Source organism: Streptopelia decaocto (assembly GCF_964273445.1).
Source record: "Streptopelia decaocto genome assembly, chromosome: 14".
Classification (NCBI taxonomy): Eukaryota; Metazoa; Chordata; class Aves; order Columbiformes; family Columbidae; genus Streptopelia; species Streptopelia decaocto.
Window position 1 is genome coordinate 14,437,303 of NC_138669.1, and position 25,232 is coordinate 14,462,534.

At 49.3% G+C, this 25,232-nt stretch overlaps 1 protein-coding gene across 2 annotated transcripts; it reads right to left on the reverse strand.

The window, feature by feature from the left end:
* Positions 1-1,234: 1,234 nt before the first annotated feature.
* PIGU (phosphatidylinositol glycan anchor biosynthesis class U) lies at positions 1,235-19,850 on the reverse strand. 2 transcript variants are annotated; one of them, XM_082065282.1, is made up of 12 exons: positions 19,644-19,850; positions 17,837-17,901; positions 15,717-15,776; positions 14,752-14,814; positions 13,102-13,211; positions 12,343-12,443; positions 10,388-10,485; positions 7,964-8,118; positions 7,347-7,490; positions 6,481-6,605; positions 4,909-5,051; positions 1,235-2,861 (listed from the first exon to the last, which is right to left on the reverse strand). In XM_082065282.1, the coding sequence occupies exons 1-12, from the start codon at positions 19,771-19,773 to the stop codon at positions 2,748-2,750; spliced, it is 1,308 nt and encodes a 435-aa protein (XP_081921408.1). In that variant the 5' UTR covers positions 19,774-19,850; the 3' UTR covers positions 1,235-2,747. The 2 variants fall into 2 exon arrangements, with proteins under 2 accessions (XP_081921408.1, XP_081921409.1); XM_082065283.1 differs by lacking the exon at positions 19,644-19,850 and adding an exon at positions 19,050-19,153.
* Between the last annotated feature and the right edge of the window lie 5,382 nt (positions 19,851-25,232).

Below are 25,232 nucleotides of genomic sequence, written 5' to 3' on the forward strand. Positions count from 1 at the left end.
CCTGAGCTGCCGCAGGGTGGCCATGCGTGTCCCTGCCCCTTCCATGTCCCTACCCGTGCCAGCAGGGTCAGTCCCTGTCCTTCCCCCTGCCCCTGCCTTGGCCTTGACCCTGCTCCTGCCCTGTCTGTATCACTGTCCCTGTCCTCAACACCGCGCCTGCCGCTGCACTGTCCCTGCCTGGTCTCTGTCCCTGCCACCACCCCTGCCCTGCACTTGCCCGCTCCCCATTCCTGTCCTTTCTTTTCCACTGGCCCTGCCCGTGCACTTGCCCGCTGCCCTGTCCCATCCCAGCCCCTGCCCTGTCTTGTTCCTGCCCATTGCCCCTTCCTCCGCACTGTCCTTGTCCCCTCCCCAAATGCCTCTTGCCCCTGCCCCATCCCCTGCCCCTGCCCCATCCCCTGCTCCTGTCCCATCCCCTGTCCCTGCCCCATCCCCTGCCCCTGCCCCATCCCCTGCCCCATCCCCTGCCCCGTCCCCTGCCCCTGCCCCATCCCCTGCCCCTGCCCCATCCCCTCCTCCTGCCCCATCCCCTGCTCCTGCCCCATCCCCTGCTCCTGCCCCATCCCCTGCCCCATCCCCATCCCCTGCCCCTGCCCCATCCCCTGCCCCTGCCCCATCCCCTGCTCCTGCCCCATCCCCTGCCCCTGCCCCCTGTGCTCCCTCCAGCACCTCTTCTCAGAGCCACTTTGAGTGCAGCTCTGGGACCTGCTCTCCGAGGGTGCTCCCCGATGGAGCCAGCCTGGGGGTGGGTGGCCAGAGCAGGGACCTGGGCAGTCACGGGAGCAAATTCAGCTGCTGCAGACCGAGGTGGGGCCTGTTCCCCTTTGCCCCTCAGCCTGGCCCTGTCGCCTCCCGGCAGCATCAGCTCCCTCCTGATGGGCGAATCACTTTCTGCTGTGGGGGAGGAGGGGGCTGTAACATGGCCGCCCCCAGAGAGCCCCACTACTCATCCTCTTATTGAGATGTTTCACACTGCTGTCAGGTTGAACCGTGCATGGCTGGCATCTCCTGAAACCAGAGTGGGTATCAGTGCACCCTAGAGCCACGTTTGCATCTTGACATGCCCCAGAGCCACTTGTTTTCCCTCCTGACATGTGTTTGATTTGAAGTCCCCTCACCAGCCCTCCCTGTGCCTCTTGGTGCCTCCCAGACCACCCCTCACCCTCTTGTCCCCCCCAGCCCTCACCCCTCCCATCCACTGAGCACACAAGAGCTCTTTAAAACTTGCGCAGTTTATTAAGCTCCGGCCATGCCGGGCAGCCGGGAGCAGCCCGGGCTCCATGCGCCCCCGCCACGGCCCAGGGCTGCACGGCCTGTCCCAGATCAACACCCCCCACCAAAGCGCTAATAGCAGTGCAGTAAGGCAAAAGTTTTAATTGTCCAGAAAGAAATACGGGCTGTTTACACCACTGCCTGGGCACGCCGGGCTCTCAGTCGCTCTGTGCCAGGTGCAGTTTGACGCTGTGACATTCCCAGCCCTCTGGGTTGTTCTAGGGAGCAGCGGGAAGCTGGCTGCCTGCAGCCCGGCACCAGCAGAAGGCTCCCACGCTGGGGCCACCGCTCCTCTGCCACCACACACCCAGCACTGCAAGAAGCCAGCCTGGAGGAGTCAGTGCGTGACATTCGGGGGTCAGCAGCAACGCCACGGAGAGCAGGACTGAGCACAGAGGCAGCGGAGGGAGCGAGTGCTGCACCGGAGCCCCCGCGCACAGCCGCACGGCCCCACTGCTGCGCTGGCCAGAGGGCACCACGGGAAGGGCACATCCCGTGGTGTTCAGTGGCTGCGGAGCACCTGGAGCCCAACTCCACGCCAGCAGTGGCTCAGCCTCCTGGATTTGGTCCGGATTTGGACACCGGCAGGTCCCCAGGCAGGCAGCTTGCTTGTTCCACAGCAGGCTCCAAGCGAGCGCTGCACCGCCAGGCTTTGTCACCCACAGAAACAAGGAGTACAGGACTGTTGTCTCCACAGTCGTGTTCCCTCTTCCGAGACCCTGCAATGCCTCTGTGCAGCTCCTGACACGAAGTGCCGGTGCGGCTTGGACGGGATACAGCAGCCACCCAGCACCCCCGGCTCCTGCTGTCACCCCAGTGCCAGTTCTTACTAGTGTTTGAGCTCCAGGACTGTTACCTGTGGCAGCAGCTTCAGCTGACCTCCTTTCAACAATTCATTCATCCTTGGTCACCATTTGTTTCACAAGCACCCCCTGTGCCTGAGCACACGTGATTTTTCCAGATCCCACAGCAGCAGATCCAAGAAATGGCCTTTGCGTCCCATGCTTGAGCACCAGGTACCCAGAGGTCACCTTGTGCCGAGCAGGAGCATCAAGCAGTGAAGGGGAAATTTCCGGAAGCAAACATCCCCAAGAAGCAGTGATAGTCAAGGAAACAGTTTATGGTCTGAGCTCTTTCTGGGCCAGAGATTCAGCCCTGCTTTTAGTTCAGACACTTTCTCCAGTTCCTGCTGGACTGCCCAGAGTTGATGGCTGAGGTCACAGTGCAAAGCACAGCTGAGGGAAGAGGGGAGAAGCTCCAGAGGAGGCACTGCAGCTCCTACTTGTAGTTCTTAGTCTCTGCACTGAGCCCACAGCTCAGGAGGGTATTCCCAGAAGAACCTCAGCCCTTCTTTTCAGTAGGTATCATTCCCAAAGTCAGACCTCATTCAGGGAACCTTCCCTCCCACCCCACGTACCCCAAGCTTTGCACGTTCCTCAGACTGGTCCATGTCCCAGGGAATGGTGGGCAAATCCTTATTTCAAAACGAGCATGGCTTCTGTCCCGTCTTGCCTCGTCAAGTGGAGTCCGTGAGTGAGGTAGTACTCCCGCCGGAGGAAGGCATAGAAATAATCCGAGACGAGCAGGATCTGCAGAAGTGAGATGTTCAGACACATCAGTGATGCTTCAGAACAAGGAATGAAAAGGGGTTTGTGCTTGTGACGGCCCCTGAAGTGGTTTCAGAAGTTCCTAGGCTGTTCACTATGCTTTGCAAGAGGAGAAACTGTGTTTTTGTCAACACCCCTTGCAGCATTAAACCAAGGGAGACTTAAACTAATCTATTTATTGCATGGCCAGTGTGCTCTCACAGACATCTCTGCTAAGGAGAATAGCTCCACAAACTGACCAAAATATAAGACAATGGCAGGTCCATCTGTGCCACAGCTTTACGGACCATCTCTATTAAGCACTTTTCAATTGTGATTGTTTTTCAACTGCTATTTCTATCAGAAAAGGTAAGAAGCTTGCAGGCAGCAGAAGACCACAGCTCCCCAGGTCAGCCTTGGCGAACAGCAGCTTTAGCAGCTTCACAAAATGATACCTGGCTAAGGGGTGAAGAGCTGAAATGCCAAGGCTGTGGTTTCCCAGTCCAACATCCAGGCACAACACCAGCTAAAAGCACTTCTCCCACCCCCATCACTCCTGCATCTCCTTCCTGCCCTCTCCATGAGGCCGCCAACCCCATGCACACGCTTGCACATGTCTCCGTTTAAGCGGCGAGCAGAGCTGGCTGTCCACGCATCCTCCCGGCCCAGGCTGGGCGCACTGCCACACTCAGCGGTGCAGACGCCGTCCTGTGTTGCTCGGGAGCAGCCGAACGTCAGGCTGGTATCGCCACCAGCCGCGCTGCAGTGGGAAACACAGTGGAAGGGCTCACAGAGAACTGCAGTGAACATGGAAACCTGACGTGGGATCACCAGTCCCCCCCTCCGCAGCCCCGCTCTGGCTGTCCCGAGGCAGCGCAGTGTGACGGCTCCCCCGCCTAAAAGCGCTGAGGTTAGTGGGGATGAGGGCTCGTTCTGTCTCACAAGGAAATCAGAAAGCAGATTTTTTGCTCTGTCTGCATTTACATACAGCGTAAGACCTTGCAGGATCTGCAATGACTTTTCTCTGGTAGGAAATAAAATCCTCCTAGAATAGCAACACCTGCTATCTGTAATTAAAGTTTTACTATTCTTTTCACTCCATAGCAAGATGTGTAGTTAGAGAGATAATGAACCATTCCCAATTTCCTATAAGCATTTCTTAGTAGTATTTCTATACTCCCTCTCACCCCACTCACTGCTCCGAGTCTCGTTTTGCTTTTACAGAATGGGCTTGTGCCCATTTACCAAGGGGGTGGCGGCTGTACAAGCAGGTGATTTTAGCTCCTGACAAAACCACTCCTCTAGTTTTAGGAGAAGCAGACAAATGTAAATGGCTGGGGCACATTCAAAATAAAGGCAGTTTTAATGTGAAATGAACATTCTGCTCACCCAAATGTGAAACTCTCTCAGGGCTCAGGGACATGAGAAATAGCAGAGAGAAGAGAAGGGACATAGCAAAGGTTGTAGTAACCGTGTACACTGAACCCCATCTTCCTGGAGTGCCCAGCTCTGCTTTCCCTAAGGCCTGTGGACGTCATGCACCTAGAACAGCTGTGAGAGCAGCAGCGCAAGCAAGCCCTGCACAACCCCACAACCCTGTGTTTTAGTGAGATATCACGCTCAGAAAGATTGGTGTCATGTCCCTGTGTATGGGCAGTTCTCATTTGCCTGCTGTCTGACCCTGCTGCTGCTGCCCTGTGGTTTTTCCCACTTCCCCTCTTTGCTCCCCCTCACCCTTCAGCTGTGCCTCTAGTCCTGCCACCAAGATGCTTTTCCTCTGCTATCAAACACCAGCACACATACCTTGCAGTACAGCCCAGTGGGATTGTTAAGCTATAGCTCAAATCCTACAGCAACCCTTGCCCATTAGTGTGCCAGAAGATGAGGACGAGGCAGCGTCCAGCTGGAGCAAGGACAGGCTGGAAGCTGCTGTGCAGGACACACAGGATGCGAAGAGCCAGACATGTCCTGCAGAACTCACTGTTGCTGTCAGAATCCCCAATCCGGTGACCGACCCAAAGCGCAGCCTTGTTTACCCCGCTCTACTAACCTGCCCTATGTTGAAAGTCAACGTGATGGCATAATAAAAATTGGAGTTGGCACTTCCTGCATAAATCCATAGGTGCCACAGGACGGGGAATAGGAAGGAGCAGGCAATGAGCACACATGACAGGATGAAGATGTTCCGGAGGACTGCAAAAGAAAACCAAGCTGTTAAAATGATGCATTACTGAGCAGCCACGCTCACGCAGCCAGCAATGGTATCTAAGGTATGTGTAGTGAGGGAGAGGCACTCATCAACAAATACTACTTTCCAATAATCCTTCACAGTTTGCTTTAATAAGCTTTTATATATCCACTATATTTCCCTTTAAAATAAATACTTCTGCCTTTGCTTGAGTGTGAAATCCTCATTTGTAGCTCTCTCCTTCTAGATTCTACTTCCAAACACTCCTTCTTGGAGGACTTTGGCTTTTTGGTGTCTACACTACAGCAACCAGCAGTTTTGGGAAGGGCCTTTCCACCAGCATCACGGTCCAGAGAGGACAGCATGCCGTTCCCACACCTCGTCAAGCTGACGACAAAGCAAACAAATGAACCTGTGGGCCATAAGACAAGAGGTACTTTCTCAGGATGTTGTAGGGAAATGAAAGCACCGTACCAGGAGGAAACTCATGTTAGGTCAAATGTGTTGACAAACACATGACCTGGGGCAGTGCAAGTGTGGCCAGGATCCATTGATCTGTCTATGTGTCAGATGGACAAAAACCAAGCACAAGCTTGTCTAACAGAGCTAGGAACTACTAGGCCAGAGATGTTTTCTTCCTGTGAACTATTTATGCCTGTCCTTTGGCAGCACTATTATAATTCATCCCGGCAGTTGTGTTGCTGTGCTTGGCTATAGCTCAGCCAATGTCCCTGAAGGTATGTGGATGATTCTGCAGCTGAAGGGAGCTACCTGACATTTTAAGAGCATTGTCACATCCAGACCTGTTCACACCTCTCTTTTTGAACTTCTTGTTCAGTAGGTCTGTTCACTCGCTGTGGGGTGGCAGCATGTGACAGATGGCTGTCCCTCTCACTGCTCCCAGCTGCCTTATCTGCACATTCGGAATGTGCAGCTGAACCACCTTGACTCAGGATTTCTCAGAAGCTAAAGCGGTTCTTTACAAGGCATTTAAGAAAAACTGGGCAATTGCTTGGAATAAATCAGTTATTTGTACTCGGAGCAAACAAGCAGATGCAAAACGAAGAATCACTGCGAGGTGCAGGATTTCAAGGCTGGGGGACTCACCGATTGCAGGAGCAGTGTTCAAATTACACAGCCTCACACGGAGTGAAGCATTTGAAGGATGGATGTACTTTAAATAAGCCACATCCCTTGTGCAGGACTGTAAAAAAGTTCATCTTCAGAACAACTTGGAGAAAGGGGGGAGATAAGGTACAAGTGAAAATTCCCTCCTCAAGCAATTTCAACCCTAGTCCTACAGACATGTTAGAGGCTGTATCATCACCAGAAAAATCTAACCTCCTTCCAGACAGCCCTGGTTTGCTTTAGTGGTGACAATTATTGGACAGGCCCTTTCCCTCTCCAGGGAAGAGACAAACACAAAGAACTTACATCTGTAAAGATGGCTCCAGACTGGAAGGAAGGCCATGTACAGTGCAATGTCTCCCACGGTGGGATACGACTTGAAGATAGAAATGATTGCGAGCTGGACAAACATGAAGAACACAGGTTGCTCCCTAGAAGGGAAAAGACACAAAGGGTAAGAGGATGCAGTAGGGTCCCTGGAAACTGGATATAAATAGCAGCAAGGGCACAAATACACTGGGGGATGGGCTTGAAGAGGCTCTTGTACCCTTGTTCTCTCTAAACCAGCCTCCGAGTGCTGGGTGGGGAACATGGAGCCGCTCTGCAGAGAAGTAGGATAAGGGGATGCACATTTGCCTGCTGCCCTCACGCAAAACTTGGTGCCCCTTCACGGCTCAACTCAACATACGTCCATGCAGTTGGTCACCTGGGCTTCCCCAGCTCTGTCTTATCCACCGAAATGCAACCAGCACCTCCCTCTGAAAGTGATTTGGAGAAGCCCCCAGTTTTCCCTCTGGTGTGTCCTGAGGTCTGTATCCATTCCAACTCAACAGATAAGCTGACTGAGAATCCAGGCATGTGAGAAATGTCCTGGAGTTTCCACTTTTTTTCCTTGACGTTCCAGATGAGAGTCCGTGCTTCCTGACCGCACTGGTTTGTGCTGGCAGGGAGCAGCCACCTCTAGAGCGTACATGTCTGCTCTTTTATGTCTGCAACACATCTGTTGCACAGCAGAGCCCAACTCACTTTATTTAAGAGGAGTCAAGATTGAAACTTTGGGAAATGAGGAGTACAGGCCCTGCTTCAGGCTTGTACATCCAGACATCTGATGCCTTATCAGCTTCCACCAGACAACCGAGAGCAAAAACACTAGCGGAGAAATATATACTTACTTTAGCTTTATTGCCAAGGGGATGGTGTAGAAGAACACATTGATTTGAAATACACATACGAAGAAAAGACTAAAGTGTTCAAACATCTCTGCAAAGAAGTACCAGAAAAGGCCAATATTGGGTGTCAGATCTGGAACGGAAAGGCTGAAATTTGAAAAGAAAAGCCAAGGTAACATTTTTAAATGGTTGTTTTTCACTGCCCTGCTTCTGTTACATTAATTAATAATTGTGTGCTACTGGATGGAGAACCTATATTTTAAATTCATGGAAATGAAACCAAAGGGGTAAAAATCTGGAGGGAAAAGAAACTAATCCTCCCCTGTGCCCCAGCAGGATTTAAACTGTTCCCAAACACACATTTCTAGAGAGATGAAAGTTTCAGAGTCATGGTAGCTCAACAATGAAACTCAATGGAAAACATCTGTCTTCTCCAGTTCTCACTGATACTTAATGACCAGAAGCTGGGTAATGCCTGCACTCCTCCACACACTCGTTTATTACATTGCCAGTTTAACCACAGATCACACATTCCTCAGGATGGGGAGCGGGGTGTGTGTGTGTGTGTGATGCACAAGAAACAACACAGACGGGGCTATACAGAAACAACTTATACTTACATAAACCCGTAAACAGATGGGATAAAATCCCAGGAGTTGAGGAGGAAGAAGGAGAGGCAGATGATCACCACCAGGCTGCACAGGTACAGGGCTGCGTACTGCATGGTGTAGAGCCAGAAGCTTTTGCTTTTCAGTTTTATTGGTATGAACTGACGCTGCAAATACAAGCAGACAGATTTCTCTCATCAGACAAAAGCCACAAGAAAGCCTGAGTGTCCAGTGTTCATTTTAAAATCAATGAAAGAAAGCATCAAATACTGGCACTATGGCACTGGAAGGAGCAGCTCTCAAGCACAATTTGCTTTATATTCCTGACTGTGGCAAATTAAGTCACCCACATTTCACATATCTCCAGAATGGTGCTTGAGAATACCGTAGCTAAGCTGGTAATTTCTGCTTGCAGCGAGTCGAGTCTCATGCAGCCAGTGTAGGATTTACACCCACCCCCTCACAGCTACACCTGCACCTTCAATGTCTGCAATACTGTCACAGAATCCCAGAGTGTCAGGGCTTGGAAGGGACCTGGAAAGCTCATCCAGTGCAATCCCCCCATGGAGCAGGAACACCCCAGGGCAGAGCAGAGGGGCAGGAGAACCTCTCTGACCTACTGACCACCCCCTTCTAACCCACCCCAGGTACCATTGGCTTCCTGGCCACAAGGGCCCAGTGCTGGCTCATGGTCATCCTGCTGTCCCCAGGACCCCCAGGTCCCTTTCCCCTACGCTGCTCTCTAATAGGTCATTCCCCAACTTACACTGGAACCTGGGGTTGTTCCTGCCCAGATTCAAGACTCTACACTTGCCCTTGTTCTATTTCATTAAATTTCTCCCCGCCCAGCTCTCCAGCCTGTCCAGGTCTCTGATGGCAGCACAGACTGCAGTGTCAGCCACTCCTCCCAGCTTGGTGTCACCAGCAAACTTGTTGATAGTGCACTCTAGTCCCTCATCCAAATAATTGATGAATATATTGTCCCGCTGCCTGATTTCCAGCGCAGGAACCCCCAGCAGTGAGGCAGCTTTTCCCCGGGCAGGAGGTGCCACAGGGAGCCAGCTCCCGCTGGTGTGCAAAGCACACGCTGTTCTCACAGTCAGTGTGTGCTTAACGACACTTGCTGGAACAACGTAAGCAAGCTTACCAAGGAGTTTCAGCAGGACAGATTAGAAAGCGCTGAGGAAAAGCTATTTAATTCTGTACAGGGAATGTAAGAAAGTACATCTACAAATCTCAGTAAAAGAACACACTCTAGCATGATCCCCTTTAAAAGCTTCAAATTAGGCACTCACATATCAAAGCACTCATTGTTGCTTGTGAATGCAATGCTGGTACTTTTCTGCCACTTTAAGTTAAAACAGGACAAACGAGACCAAAATATAAAATATATAAGGTAAAAGCTCGTAAAAAAACATCAAACTGAAAAAGCCACAGTGACCCTGCAGATGATCTTGCCTTGCAAAGAGTAATAATAATAAAATTTCTGGTAAAAAGTAAGAGACATTCATGTCAGATTGTCAAGGAAAGAAAATGGACTAGAAGGGACTCTCCATTCTCTTTTGAAGTTCCAAAATTTCAGAATAGACTGTAACGAACCCGTTGTTAAGATTAGCCGTAACAATCACTAGGGAGACAGGGCAGAAGCAATCAAGAAAGACTGGTGAAACACTCAGCAGCAGAACTTCCAGAGCGGCGGAAGTAATACAAGTGATCACCAAGTGATCTGTGAATTAGGTAAGAGTCCTCTGCTAGCGGTTGCAGCCTCTTCTTGCTCCCATACCAGAACAGGACTGGCAATTGATCAGTTTTCATTAAATGCACTATAATTTGGACTCTCAGTTAAGTCGCTGTTTGCAGCATCAGCACAAGAGCTAAAAGAGAGCCCAGCGGGAAGCACGCGGGCAAACCGGTGAAGAATCCACTCATGAGCAATGAGCAGCATCCCTGCCCGCAGCTGTGCCTCCCAGCCCAGGCTGGGCTGCTTCTGCCTCTCTCTGTGGGGCCCTGTGCCCACGAACGAGCACGGGCAGCCCTGCGGGGACCCAGGGCTCCTGGAGCGGGGGGAGAACGGACAAGGGCAACCAGCCGCTTCTGTAAGCACTTGCCTTTCGCCATTAAACTCCAGATCAGCACTTCCAAGTTTGAGCGATTCAAACATACAGCTCCTCATTCCTCCTCTGCAGGTCCACAATCCCCTTTGCTATTCATGCGACACAAAGAATAGCACTTATATTGGGCAAGCCAGTTCTGCAGACGACTTTCTGCTCCCTTCTCTCTATGCACAGGCATCTCCATTAACGATTCAAACTTCTATGGCTTGAGGAAAGCAACTTTTTCTGAAACTCGGGACTTGCCCACCTCCCCTCTCAATAGCTAAGGACTGTCCCTGCACAGCTACAAGACAACAGGTACCAACAGTCAGAAATCATCTACCTGTAGCAGGTAAAGAAGTGCTGGAGCAAACAACGTGAGCGGGTAGAGTGACTGGTATGTTGCTAAGGCCAGAAATACAGCACTGAGTAAGGCACTACCTGCAAAGAAAAAAAACCACTTTTATTTGTAATGAATGTATAATATGAACAGCCTTACAGACAGGCAGTCCAAACGTGAAGAAATGCACAACCCTCTGCAGAGGCTTTACAAATATCAGGACATCACTTAAAGGCATTTTTAGTGGAATGTGTCCTGGAGAGTGTCCTTTTATTAACTACATTTTGAACGGAGAATGACTCATACCAAGGTGATTCTCCCACAGGAAAGAACTGCTGACTGGTTTATATCTCCCATCATTCACATAAAGAGATTCATGTAGTTCAGACTATATATAGACCATGCTGGTTGCTGTTTATGCATGGGAATGCATTCCCTGATGTCACATCTGCATGAAACAGCTGTTCCACTGGGCACGCTGGATAACCTGCTCACCAGAACGTGTCAGGGCCCCCAGCAAAGCTCTGTGAAAAAGAGCGAGCACAAGTCTGCGGCTCAGGGAATGAAGGGGCATTAGCCCTACTTTACAGACACCAAAACTGAGGCATAAATAGGATTAGCACAACTTTTCCAAGTGGTCTTAAAAATATGAATGCCTTCCTTGAGGAAGCTGTATTTGAGGTGTTGAGCTAAGGGCTGAGTACTCTTACTGCCCAACACCAGAAAGGAAGTACAAAATGTCCCAGGTTAAACAATTAAAATACAAGCACCGAGTGCAGTAGCTTGCTTATAGCTTTCCATCTTATGTCATTTGATAGAAGTCATCTGTAAAAATACAGCTTAGACAGCAAGAATCCTGACTCTGCACTGGATTAATTGCCAGCCTACTGCCATTGAACACTCGGTGAGCTGCTCTCTGCTTCCACCTTTTGAAAGAGAAAATACAGGGTGACCTAGTGATGAGCCTTCTCTGTTCTTAAACACAGACAAAAACCTCTCTGTCCTCTGTTTCATCAAGTGTTCAATTCTGCACACATCTAAAGAACTGGTACCCAGAAATCAGAGTCATAATCCGATACCCTCTCTGCCCACTTTAAAACTGAGAGGCCGCCACTCTCCCAGCCAGGGAGCAAACACAGGGGCCAGCCGCTACAGCTTTGTGACTGAACTATTCACTATCAGCGAACACAGTTTAACTAAAAAGACCCCACTCATTTGCTTTTGCAAATGCTTTTAAATCAAAACCTCTCTTGCCTCAATTAGTCAATAATTGGAGGAAAACTCGCTTTTGGAAACACTAACAAAACCAATCTATACCAGCTTTCTTTGCAGTGTCTCGGTCTGGGCACGGCCAGAGACAAGATCAGACAGACCCTTCCTCTGATCCACCACAGAACTGCTGAAACTTCTGTGCAAAGTGAACCGAACAGCTGTTCTGTCATCATCTATCCAACTGTGCTGGTGTGGGTTTTTGGTTGCTGTTTTGGCTTCCCCAAAGCTCAATTAATTAATTTCAAACCAAGGGTACAACCATGAGTGAAAGGTAAATAATAGCTGCAGGCAACTGCCTGCTTTTGAATAAAAGTTCAAAGACACACTTGGAAAATAAATTGTATACAACACTTTAAGTGCATATTCACGTACAAAAGAAAGAGCAGCAGGAGCATTACGTCCTCCTACACACAGACACACATTTCTTCATAAACAGAAAACTATTCAAAGTCATGCAGGAAAAGGAGTCAGTTTTTAGAGATTAAACTCCCAGGTATACTGAGATTAAAGCAAGTCTTGACTTGATCTCCTGTGATTTCAGGTAGAACTCGGACCTTGCTCCAGTCCTCGTTTCTGATGTGTTTCCCTGAGATGTGTGTCACAAGCATCCACCTTGATTTAATTTCTGCTAATTTTTTAATCTTTATAGAAAGACATAATGAACCTTTTTTTCTCCATTGCATTACCTTTTATTGTAGCTAAAATGAAGAACGCAAGGACAGTGTTGTTGATGGCACAGGTGGACTTTGCCACACAAGACATCACGGTGTAGGGGTTTAGCAGATACCTGAAAAAGAGCAAAGCTCGAGTTAGTCATGCCACTCAAAGGAGACGCCACCTAATCAAAGAGATACTCAAAGGAAAAGCTGACGCAATTTGCCATTTCTTTTTGTTTATTGACATTTGATGGGATCCTCTCATCATCAAACTAATTCAGCTGAACAGATCCCTTAGTATGGGGCAAAGAACAGATCCCTGAGTTGTGGCCTTGGACAGTGACCACAGGGAGCACACTGAAGAAACGGAGATGGTTGGGAAGATGCCTAAAATCCATGATCTACCCTAGAAAATGACTATGAAAAATGTTCCTTGCTTTGCAGAACCATTGTGTGTTTATTCAGTCAGACCTAGGAATACTGGATCCAAAGTCAAGTCTTTCTGCTACTCACATTTACTGACTTTGAGAAAGTAATAAAAATAAGAAGATAGCAAGATGGAAACAAATCCTGAGACACTGCCAGAGTTTCCCCCAACCCAACCGCACCCACACTGCCCTTCACCCTCAAACTGAGTGTTCAGAGCTGGGGGGGTTCGTATAACAGGAAATTCAGAATTTCTGGGGGAAAAAAGCCCAACAACTTCAACAACTATTGAAGCCCCAAATCTGAGAAATGAAACCCAACGGGAGCTGGGGAACCAAAGCAGCGCCAAGCAGCAATACTTACACTAGTGCTACCTTGAGGGGGATGTAGTGCATCTCCATGGGCGTCCGGATGAGCTCAGCCACGTCTGGTGCATATTTATCCAGTTCTATTAGGAGCTTTTGCTTTTTGAACTGAACAAGGGAAAGTGACCAAAGATTGTCAGATGAGGAAAGCCATTATTTCTTATCACTCAGGCCTTCCATGACTGTGGAGCACTATAACCAAGCCCCAGGTGTGAGCCACAACTCATGCTTTGTGCGGTGTTGTACAAACACAACAAAAAAATCCCTCTCTTTTCCCAGATACTTAACAACTGAAGTAGAAGTCATGAGAAAGCAGATAATCTCTACTCATTTGAGCTTCCTTAATTATCTATGTCTAACTCTTGACACAGCTGGCAATGAATTCACCACACTAGAGTTTAATACTTTCAATCTTCCTACAGCTTGTCTGGATCTCCAATGGAAAGTTGACTTTCTAAATTCACTGTTTAACGTACAAGCCCCTAAGAAAACAAGTCAGAGAAGCACACGGTCTTTGTTACTTTGAAGATGGATATGTCCATGGCAAATCTCCTGTAGGGATCCAAGACCACTCTCTTTAATCTATCTTGCTCTATAATGCTCTGTATGGAGACAGAAGAGAAATCTGAATTATGAACCTACTGAACTATGTCATGGTGAGACAGAAGGAGAGAGATGGTGGCAATAAATGCTCAACGAGCACAGTAACTGACACACAGGATTTTTACACATCTGCAGTTCTATAATGAGTCCTTTCCTCAGCCTCGAAGTCAGAGCACACGGAGCCAGCATGTAGCTGGATGGGAGACCAGACAGATGCTGTAGAAAACGCAGCCTCCCTGCTCATGTCGATACTGACTTGTTGCCCCTCTGGGGTTGCAGAGAGCGCAGCGTTGCTTACGTTAAATGCTCTCAGAGCTGCCTATGAGGGACAGCTGGCAGGAATCACTCACCTCGAAATACGTGTATTTAAAATTTGAAGAGAACAAGTAATATTTGGTGTCAAACTTTCACCTGGCTCAGTAGGATGATTTATGTCACCTCAGCATCCTTGGAAGGTTTATTTCTTGTTTTACCCATTTCCAGTCTGTGTATTAACTCAGGCTATGTGCAAACACAAACCATGTTCAGGGTAAAACATTTCAGGCTCCACCTACAGAAGTTGTAGCAGAGGTGAGAAAAAGTAGTGCAGAAGTCTTGCCAACAGTCTTGCCAAAACCATAGTCCAGTAATTAAATTCCACATGCTGCAAACTGTCACAACAGCTGAAGATGGGTTTTCAGTACACATTCTAAAATCTCACATCTCACCTTGGGAACCATGACCCCACACTCGTCTGCATTTCATTGGCTACTACATTCTCACAAACTTCTCAAATTCTTTATTCTCCCTTTGGATTAAAGAATCTACACTGCTGTGACCATCATTCCAGTGCAGTGTGGCAGCAACAGACACTATGTTTCATACCATAATACTGCCACAACAAACCTTTACGTTTACCACATTCAGTCCTCATGTTTATTGTTCATCCAGAAATGGCCAGATTTACTGCAACACGGACAGGTTGATACTGTATGCTCTGGCATGGGTTTTCTTTGGTACAAGATGTATTTATAGTTGCTGGGAGAAGAGGATCAGCAACACTTACCACAACTTTGTTGAAGTCCTGAATGGCCAAGTAAAGGGCAATAGCAGTCAGCACATCAGTTATCTAAAAAAGAAAGGCATAGACAGACCGTAAACAAAATAAACAAACGGAGAAAAAGATATTGCAATGTTGAATATGGACTTTGATCTGACTCTGCTCACAAGAAGAGAAAACAAGCTTTAAAACCACTAGATTGCTGATTTGTTCACTGCGCTCACACGCCACTGCTTAATCTTGAAGTCATGAGCCGTACCAAAGATATTAACATTTACAAGAGAATGGGAATTATGGGGAAAGAAGTATGTGAGGGTAATAGAATCAGTGACCTAATTAGAGCACAGGCAACACTGGGCAGCGCCCAGCTGGCTAAACCCACCTGCCCCTAACCCAGCGTGACAGTGCCCAGCTGTCCCCAGCACACCGGCAGCACCGTCACCTGGGCCCCCAGCCCTGCTGGCTCTGCAGAGACCAGGAGAGGCCCCAGCAGGTGCCATGTGCAGCCAGCTGGGTGATTTCTGTCCTCCTGAATGACGCAGGACTCAGAGAACCGTTTACAACAAGGGACATTTGGGGGACTAACTCGTTTGTGCTCCCTCTGCAGAACGGGGGTTTGGCAGCGGGTTTTAATGAGAACCACCGCAATGTCGGGATTAGGCTGGGGGGACAAAACATTCTGACCCGCAAAAGGTAACCTTGAAATTGGAAACCAAATGCCAGCTTCCTGTCCCTCTGCAGGGATACTTATCTAACCAAGAACTCACAAAAAAGAAGGAATATGTACAAGGGAAAAGCCCGAGCGTGGGTTTGTACAGACAAAGCTGCCTTTCTAACGGAACTGTGAGCTCAGCAGGAATCTGAACTACAGGGAGGCCGAACGTCTTTGATTCTTGCAGGAGTAAAAGGAAAGTCGTATTCAGCATTTCACAAATGGGACCTTTGAAGAGGAGCTTTCCAGGAGCACTCACCATGAACACCAATTCAGCATATTCAATCACGAAGTGGAAGAGATATATTATCAGAGGGGTCTAAAAGAGAGCAGAAGGGAAACCCATGTCAAACACTGTCCAGATAAAACAACTGGCGATTTGAGGAGAAAAATGTAGTAGTACTATGAGGGCTGCGAACGGCAATTTTCTTTTGCCTCTTCTACAAGGCTGTTTCTTCAGAGTAAAGTGACTAAACAAAGTACACTTACTGGTCTTCTTCCTTGCAAAGTTCTGTTACCTTTTATATAAGCCACCATCAACTTTGAAAGTTATATTCCATTCCAACTTTTCAATTCCACTAGTATAGTGGTGGAGTTACAATAGAAAGCATTTAAAGAACAGCTTTAGAAAATATTTTTTTCTATGGAATCTATTTTTTCAGGTTGTTTGCAGGTACTTTTGAAACTATTTCCTACATAGCTGGCTGCATTGTTTAGCCTGTTTAGATGAGTCTTTCATAAAGCAAAAAGAATAAAGCATGTTAAAACCACAAAGCAGTAGGACTACAGTCTGGTCATCCTCTTAATCCCACAGCTTTTCCCTTCTATGGTAAGAGGAAGAGCATGTTTCTGAATAATTCCTTTGGCAGAAAAGCTTATTCTGGAAGCACTATATTTACATGGTTGTGCTGGCTTAACTGAAATAGAGCTAGTTTTCTTCATGCAGTTAGAAACTCTTTGTAGACAGCACAGTCATCGTTTGGATTCAGTTTCAGAATAAGACAGCACCCTGCGACACAATTAATACTTTTCTCCAAGTACCTGTGCAGCGGTTTTGAGCTGGAACAATGTCAGAGCTCACTGTTATCCTAGTTGTTGTCTGGGAGCCAAGGACACTGAGCTCTGCCCACAGGTGTGAGGCAGCTGGGAAGGGGGACATGGGTGGGACAGACCTCGACTGACACCCAGACTGAGCAACGAGAATATTCCACACCATTAGCGTCAGCCTTCAGATTTAATGAGAGCTGGGTTTTCCTGACCTCTTCCCATTCTGCTCTGTTCTGGTAGAATTCGGGAGTTTCTTTAGTTCGGCCTTTTGCCATTCTGCTCTTTTGCAGTGGCCTCTGAGCCTTTCTGACCCTTTGACCCTTTCTCTCTCTCCCTGGGATCAGCTGTTCAGGATGAGGGTGTCTCTTCATAGGACCGGCTGCTCAGCATGGATGGAGTTAATGGGAAATTGCGTTGACTATTACTTATGTTATATTTAATTTTTCTATATATAATTATTAGTAGCAGTACATTAGTATTATTTTGTTATTTTATTAAACAGTTTTAATCTCAATCCACGGGTTTCTCCCTTCCAATTCTCTCCCCTCCTTGTGGGGGGAGTGAGCGAGTGGCTGTGGTGGTTCGATTGCCACCTGGGTTAAACCACCACAATGGTCTAATTTCAGGCTTCACTGTCAGAAAATGTATTTATTTTGAAATACTTTAAAAATAATGCAATGGTATAAATAAGCATTGCAAAATATTACAGTCTGGGAGAAAAATGCATTTAAAGAAGAATTTATTGAAGAGAAACAAGTTTTCAAAGTATACAAGATATCTGCCTCATCCCCAGGTGACACTATGTACGAGTGTGCCTTCAGATCACTCAGACCTCTCCAGGGCACAAAAACCCCACAGGTGCTTAAGTGTCTGGAGGAACGAGGTGTTTGCAAGATGAGGAATAAATGCATTGCATGCTTGTGCTAAGGCCAGTATTTCTGCAAATGCAGAAAGTCAAGACGCTACTATCCAGTAAACTGTGTTCAGACTCACACTGACACCGTCTCTCCCCACTCTGGCCTCTGCTGACAGAAATATCTGCATTGAGCAAAGTCTTGTACTTATTACAGATCTCCCCTATTCCAGACTCTCCTTATGCAGAAAAAAATATTACGATGTTCATCATCTGCACAGCAATGAGTTATCCCATGACAAACTGCCTTCTCTCATTGTGTCACTACGTATACAACTATTGCACAGACACCTACACAACTCTAAGTTCTCTGAAGTGTTGGGACCAGACAGGTCCCCAGCCTTTGCCAGTCTGTGAGCAACAAGACTAAGACATGTTCCATTTGAATATCATGCTTAAAATGAAACACGCATACTGACCTCATGGAAAACAGCTCCAGAATATGGCGAGATCCCCAAATCCAGCAGAGCTAATCCTTCAACCACTGGAACAAACAAAACACCTACGTTAGAATCTGGTACCGTAGGGAGAGAAAAATCTCATGATGGTACAACTGCAGTTTTTAAAACACCCGGTGCTCATGAGAACCTCACACTGAACCACCCTCTGAATGGGTGACACAAAATCTCACAAAGCCAACAACCAGCTAGAACTGATTGTTACTTCTGCCACACAAATGTCTTTAGTAAGTAAATGATCAGTTGTAATCTATTTATTTGTTTCAGCTAAAAATGTTATAGCTGAAATGTTTTGCTCTTAACTATATATAAATCGCATGTATGGTATTTACTATTTTAAGTCACCTATTATGTGATACATGGCATCTATGCTGGAGAAATACTTAATTCTAAGAGAACAAATCATGACATAATATACAATTTGAACTATTTTGACTAAAACAGATGCAGAGAGACCTGAAACAAACAAAAGCAAAATAAAAGAGCAGAAATTAACACATATTACCAGGCAAAGGTAACAGCTTTATCTGTTGTTGAAAATTCCTGATATTTTGCTGCCTTAATTCGGATCCTTTGCAATCATGTAATTATGCCTTGCACTGCAACGCATGCACATGTTTTTCCATAGGGTTCCACCTTACTGAGCACAAGGACTCCCTGGGGATGGAGCAGCATATGCAGTGAAAGAAGCTACGGGAAACAGGCCCATTTGTTCAGAGGGAGGAGACTGCAGGGAGCAGCGAGAGGTTCTCCGTTCAGCGGTAAGTGCTGCAGAAGCAGATTCTGTCTTTGTGACCAAGCCCCCACATGACAACAGCCCAGACTTTTCAAGGTGATCCTAACTGTGCTCCTTACTCACTCCTGCCTTGATGCTCCAAGGTAAGACTCAGAAAGGATCCATTGCTGCAAGGGATTTTTTGGAAGCTGTACTTAGATACTGTGCAGCACAAAGTGCTACACACTGTGGAGGAAAGGCCTGAGGTCATCAAACACTTCCATGCTTTCAACCTCTATTACTCTGTGCCACCGTTTTCCACCCCAAAATTGAAAATAATTTAACCTGCATAATAACTGGATATTATTTGCCCAAAGGGCTGCCTTTAAAATAAAGGTTCCTAATGGGATCAGATGCTATAGCCGTGAATGACACCAAAAAGCCTTATTTAAACTGTACCTCAGCCTTCTGAATAGAATCTGAATCTTGTTGGTAACAACGTGTGAGGCCGCAAACTGAACGAGGAAAACAAAACAGTGAAAAGCTCTGCGGGTCTGGGAACCGTGCCGGTGTGTTCACCCCACGGAGCAGCGCTTGTGCAGCTCAAGCGTAACGAAAGCGACTCAGCGGGGCTCCTCAAGCTCCATATTCAGTGCCAGATTTTGTCATTTTTGCGTTTTACACACACCTGTGACACAATCCGCTTGTACAAGCACAACCAAGGCGGCTGCGCTGTGGCTACACCGCGGTCCTGTGCCCCCCGTCCTCCTGCAGCCGCCGGGCACTCGCTCTTTCCTCGGGGACAGCTGCCACCAACTACCTCACGCAGCTTTCGGTGGGGAGAGAAGCGGCCCGACCCCAGCCCGGGCCCGAAGCCCGGGCCTCTCTCCGCGGGGCCGGGCCCCAGCCTGGAGCCGGGCCGGGGACAGGCCCGGGCCCGCCGGCACCCCGCTCCCGGCCCCTGGGCGTCCCCAGCCCCGGGCGGCCGGCAGCCCCGTCACCGCCACCCCGCGGGCCCGGCCCATTCAGCCGCGGTGGGGAGCGGGGCCTCACCTCGCTTCCAGGCGTTTAACGGGGACGCCACCTCCACCCGCTCGGAGATGAAAGCGGCGAGGCTGGAGCGGTAGAGCGCGGCCCGGACCGTCACGGCCACCAGGACCACCAGCACCAAGGGAGCCGCCATCCTCACGGGCAGACACCGGCCGCCGCCGCCTGTAGTTCGCGGGCGGCGCCGGAGAACGCGGCGCCAATGGACCGGCCGCGCCGGGCGGACTACATATCCCAGGAGACCCCGCGCCGCCGCCTCCCGACACCGCCTGAGAGCTACGGCGAGCGCCGTGGGCCGAACTTAGCCGGAGCGCGAAGGCGTGGGGCTGCATCCCCCGGCCCGCCGGGCGGGGGCAGGAGCGGCCGGGCCGGAGTGCGGGCCCGGCGGGGGCTGTGTCCGGGCGCTCTGCCGGCGCTGCGGGGCGGCCCGGGGCGTGTGTCCCGCTTTCCCCCCGCCGCCTGCCCCTTTCCAGTCAGCTTTGCTGCCCTTCGCCGGCCGGTGCTGCCTGTCCCAGCGCCGGGCGGGTCGGGCCGGGCCGCCCCACGGGGCCGGTCAGGGCTCCCCGCCCCGCGCACCGCGCTGAGCCCCCGCCGCTGGGGGGTCTGGCTCCGGTCTGGCCCCGGCTCCCCGCGGGCCGTCCCGCGGCGGCTCTGCTGCCCACGCAGCCGCGCTGTGCCCTGCAGGGCCGGTGTCTCGGGCAGCGCTGCCGAACGGGCTCCTCGGCTGCAGGACACCGCCTGGGCACCGCCGGTCAGCGGGCTCCTCGGCTGCAGGACACCGCCTGGGCACCGCCGGTCAGCGGGCTCCTCGGCTGCAGGACACCGCCTGGGGCACCGCCGTTCAGCGGGCTCCTCGGCTGCAGGACACCGCCTGGGCACCGCCGTTCAGCGGGCTCCTCGGCTGCAGGACACCGCCTGGGCACCGCCGGTCAGCGGGCTCCTCGGCTGCAGGACACCGCCTGGGCACCGCCGGTCAGCGGGCTCCTCGGCTGCAGGACACCGCCTGGGCACCGCCGGTCAGCGGGCTCCTCTTCTCCCGTTCTCCAGCCGGCGGAGGTGCCCCCGGGTCACAGCTCTGCGAGCTGTGTGCTGCTCACACCTTCTGTTCGCTTCTGCCCGGCTGGCTGCTCACCGGCGAGGGTCCGTAGCTTCTGGGCAGCTGTTTGGGAAGTCCCTCAGACCCTTCTTTATTTCCTCACGTGTATATACCTCCATAGTCTTCTCCTGCGCAGAGCTGCCACCACCCTTGTGGCCATGGTCAGTTACACAACTGTTGATGGCAGGGAGTGCTGGTGACCGTGGACACTTTCAGCAGGCTCTTGGTGAACTGAGATTGTCAGCCTGTGTGGTTTCAACAGGACCACCAGACTCCAGAGCTTGTGAGTTCTTGGGAGACCTTCACGCAATACCTTCCCGGCACACGGTGTCCTGATGCTTTTCCAATAACTGTTTCTCCATCCGCAGCCCATTCACACAAACTCTCACAAAAGTGGCCTTTGCAACACTTCCTTCGGAGTGGAGGTAAATGGAAGGAAGACCTGGTAGTCTCTTAAAAAATTGATGGACAGAATGAAAACCCATATGTCATATCATGATATGTGAAGACAACACTTATTTTCATGTAAGAAGCTGATGGGATTTGCTGACAGTGCTGGGGCTACCATTTAAAAGAGATGGGTAATGTACATTGGACTTATGCAACTTTAGAGCCATGGTATAGGCTTGCATCCACGTGCAGGAACGGAGAAAGGCTGAATGTCTCTGCGACATGGTCCCTGAAGGCCCATAGGACGCAGCACATACCCTCCCTGGGACTGAAGGGACTGGTGGATTTAGCTGGTAAATCATATGCACTTTCTGGACCAAGTCCATAGCTACTTAGAACCGCGTTAATGCCTTCACGCTACAGAACAAGCTTCAGATGGTCCAAGGAGCATTTCCTGCTGTGCTTGCTCCCTTGCCAGGGTGAGGCAGCACATCTGTTCAGCTGCTGCCTTTGCAGGGGTTTCCTCAGGTGTGTTCTTATCCACAGGACAACAAATCTGGTCCTGAGGCAATAACAGGATCTTCAGTGTTCAGTCCATCATGTGGCAGCTCTTCTGCTGTCAGGGCGCTGGCATGAGGGCACAGGTTAGCGTGGGCACTCGCTGGCTGTGGGACTTGGCCACAGATCTGACTGGGCTTGGCACATCCTCAGGTTAATCAGAGTGGGTTTGTTCAAGTTAAATTATTTGTGCAGACATCTGTAAATAAGAAGGCAGAAATTCTTCTTCGCAGTTGTTAACTATGCTCTCTTGAGTGTGCTGATCAGAAATGCTCTTTTCCCAGCACTGATTGCTCTCCAACTGACAGTTCTCACCCAAGCTAATTGACAGCAGTTGCCCGAGAGTGCTGCTTTGCTGCACAGTTGGGGTACGGTTGTGTGGTTAAAGCTGCACTGCTCTGAGATGCTGATTTTCCTAGTCTGATCTGGGCCATATACTTTCCAGCATCATCAATGCAGCAGAGGGAAACAGAAGCCCTGGGAAAATTCAGATAACCTCCAAGAGCACCAGGAATCAGATGTGAAATCATGCCACTACACTAACTGGAGTGCAAAAGCCAACTGAAAAGAAAGGTCAAAAGAATAATTCATGAACGATGCAGCAATTACGTCTGGAGCTTAGGTTTGCTCAAATGTTCCTCCAGTAGGAGATGCTTGGGCTAGCAACGAAGTCAGGTTCATAAGCTGAGTTCACATGTTCAGCCCCCTCAAAGTATCAAATATATAAGGCAAATATGAGGGGGGTAAGTGCTGGAACCTTGGTATCTGTCTGCAGACTGACACTAACTGGGGGTCACCCCTGGGTCTGTAAGGAGTGGCGATAAGCACACGCACTGTGTGGCTGGAGCTTTTGAACCCATGTTCAGCCACATGAGACAGAGGAGCAGACCTCTAAAAACCTCAGGGTTCCTACAAGCTTCTGAAAATCAGGAAGAGCTTGAAGAGACCCAGACTGGTGCGGGTTTGCAACAGCAATAGTCTGAGACTGCTCAGCAGCATGAGCTGTGCACCAGGCAGTGCTGTGCAGCGAGGAGGCAGCGAGCGGCGGCAGGAGCAATAGAGAGCCCAGGGGTTACCGGAGATGGGTGCTGAGATTTGAGGCAAAGAGCTGTAAGGAGACAAACCTTAAAACTCTGAGAAATAGGGGCTAGCTTGGGTTTTTTTCAACAGAGGCATAAACCTGATCCCCTGTGTCCTGGTGTTTACCCCAAACTGATGGTAGTTTTTGCAGTGTTGGGGGTTTTATGCGCTATCCTTTCTTCCTGAAATTCCTTGCTATGCAAGCGAGCTGGTACTAACATGCACAGAGGGCTTGGTGTGAGCGCTTAAACCATCTGAAATTTGTCTCCTGCTGTGGTACCACCCTCAGTACTGTGATGGGGCGGTGGAGTCGTTTTCCCACACAGGTAGTGGCAAATGCCGCTCTGAACAGCACTTACTCTCACTGCCCACCCGAATCCTCCAGCTTTGGCTGCCTAACAAAAAGTGCAGGTCTAGATGGACCCAAAAAGGCAAATAAGAGCTGCTGTTGGAAGCTTCTTCACTGCATCGATTGCTTTGCCTATATGGGGCACCCACGCTGATAATTTAGGTGATGAATTCAACCTGGTGATGTTGCATCACAGAACTTTCATAAAACACTGTTTAAGACTGAGGCAATTCAAGGATGATTCATCTTTCTCCTGGAAACAGATGCTGGTTTGGGCACTTTTTGTGTGTCCTGTTGGAATTGTGCAATGGTGACATTTTTCTTGGTAAACAATCCACTCCTTTTCTAGCTTCACTGTATAAAATAGGTGTTCTGATTCCTAAGGCACCCTACAGCCCTTCCTGGAGGCTCTTCCAATCTAATTCCATATTTTTGCACTTGGGAGACCACAACTATATGTTTTGTTCTACCTGAGACCTCGTCAGGACTCTGTGCAATGGTGTCCATAGTTTGAAGATGCTTCGTCTTCCTGTGGGATCTGTTCCACCCCATCCCCATGTCCCAGAGGGATGATTTTCACCCACCATTTATTTTGGCCAAGCTGTCATGTTTTATTTCCTCACAGTCAACCACTTCAGTGCTACACCGTGTTCTCCTGCCTTTCCTGCCACAGACCTTGCACAGCAATAGTTGCAATGTAGTCTTTGCTGTTCCTCGGTGGTTTTAGTTTTCCTGTGAAGTCCATTTTTAGATATTGTGTCTTACATACCAGGGCCCTTTATTGACAAAACACTTCAGTTGGTTTTGCTTCTTCTTTTCCAAGTTGTCTCCTGTTGGAGTTTATGGGCTGAAACATCTGTCAGCTTTTGGCTTTGCCAATTAAAAAAGACAACCACCTCTCAATTCCTATGCATTTAATTTGTGGGGGCTACACGAGTTCTCGTGATTTTTTCTCTGGATTCTTGGGTAAAAACTGCTGTTAAACCGAAGCGTATTGCTGTTTTTGTAGATCACTGGGAGAAAGGTGCTTGCCTTTAATTTACTAGCTTGGGAAACAGCAGATTTTCCTCGCAGGCTGGAATAGCAGCACTGTTGGTATCTTCCAGTCTTTCTGCTGCTGATTGGCAGAAGACAGTATGAGCCCTTTGGTCCTTCGTGGAGATTTGCAGCCGGCTGTGTCAGAAATGGAGTGTGAGCGATCAGCTCTTCTTCTGCTGCAGAGAGAGGAGTGAATGAATTGCACTTCACATTTCTCTGAGTGGCTTCGTATGCCAGGAGCTTCCTCTGTGCGAGAGACAGATCTCTTTGTAATAAAGAACATCAGCTTTTCTCAGCCCCCGGAAAGATTATATTTCTGGTGCCACATTGAACATTTTCCATAAAAATACCCAAAGAGGAAAGATGTAGTTCCTGCCAGCTAATTTAAGCCAACTAATTGTCTAGTGGAAGCTCATCATCTACACAAGGGAGAGCTGGGCTTGTCCAGGGAGCTGAAAACTGCCTTCAGCCCTCTCTCCTGGGTGGGGAAGGGCCGAGCTGACCAGGTGAACTGAGCACCGAAACTCTGGGCAGCTGACGTTAGGCAAGATGAACCTAAAGGGTCTGACAAACAGCATTGTTCGGCTTTTGGGCTTTGTCTAAACAGAGCATAACAAGCTACTCACCTTGACAGCAGCATCTTAAACCACGGGCTGTCTCATCGACCGGTGCTGTTGCTGTCATTCCACTCAGCCTACTCAGGGCTGGGTGTGATCAGCCGTCGACAGGAACGTCGCGCTGGACCCTCCACCCGCCTGCTGGGACGGTCCCTGGTTAAAATCCTGGCCTAGGCTGCAGTGATGGTCGTTCATATCACATTTGTGAAGGTTTATGGGTTTGCTTGTTGGTTTCACTTCTCATCCCAGCAGCTGCCTGACAGACGCACCTGCTTTGCACCTTTCTTGGCAAATCTGAGGGAGTACCAGAGATTCGCATGGTCTTGCAGACCAGTGGGTGTTTTAGGTCTTTTTTAATACGATGAGAAGCACTTCAGGTGTGATGAGTTTGTAGGTCGCTGGTTGGATGGTTCAGAGTACTTCTGTACCAGCATTTCAGCAGTGCTTTACTGTTCCACAGTATTGCT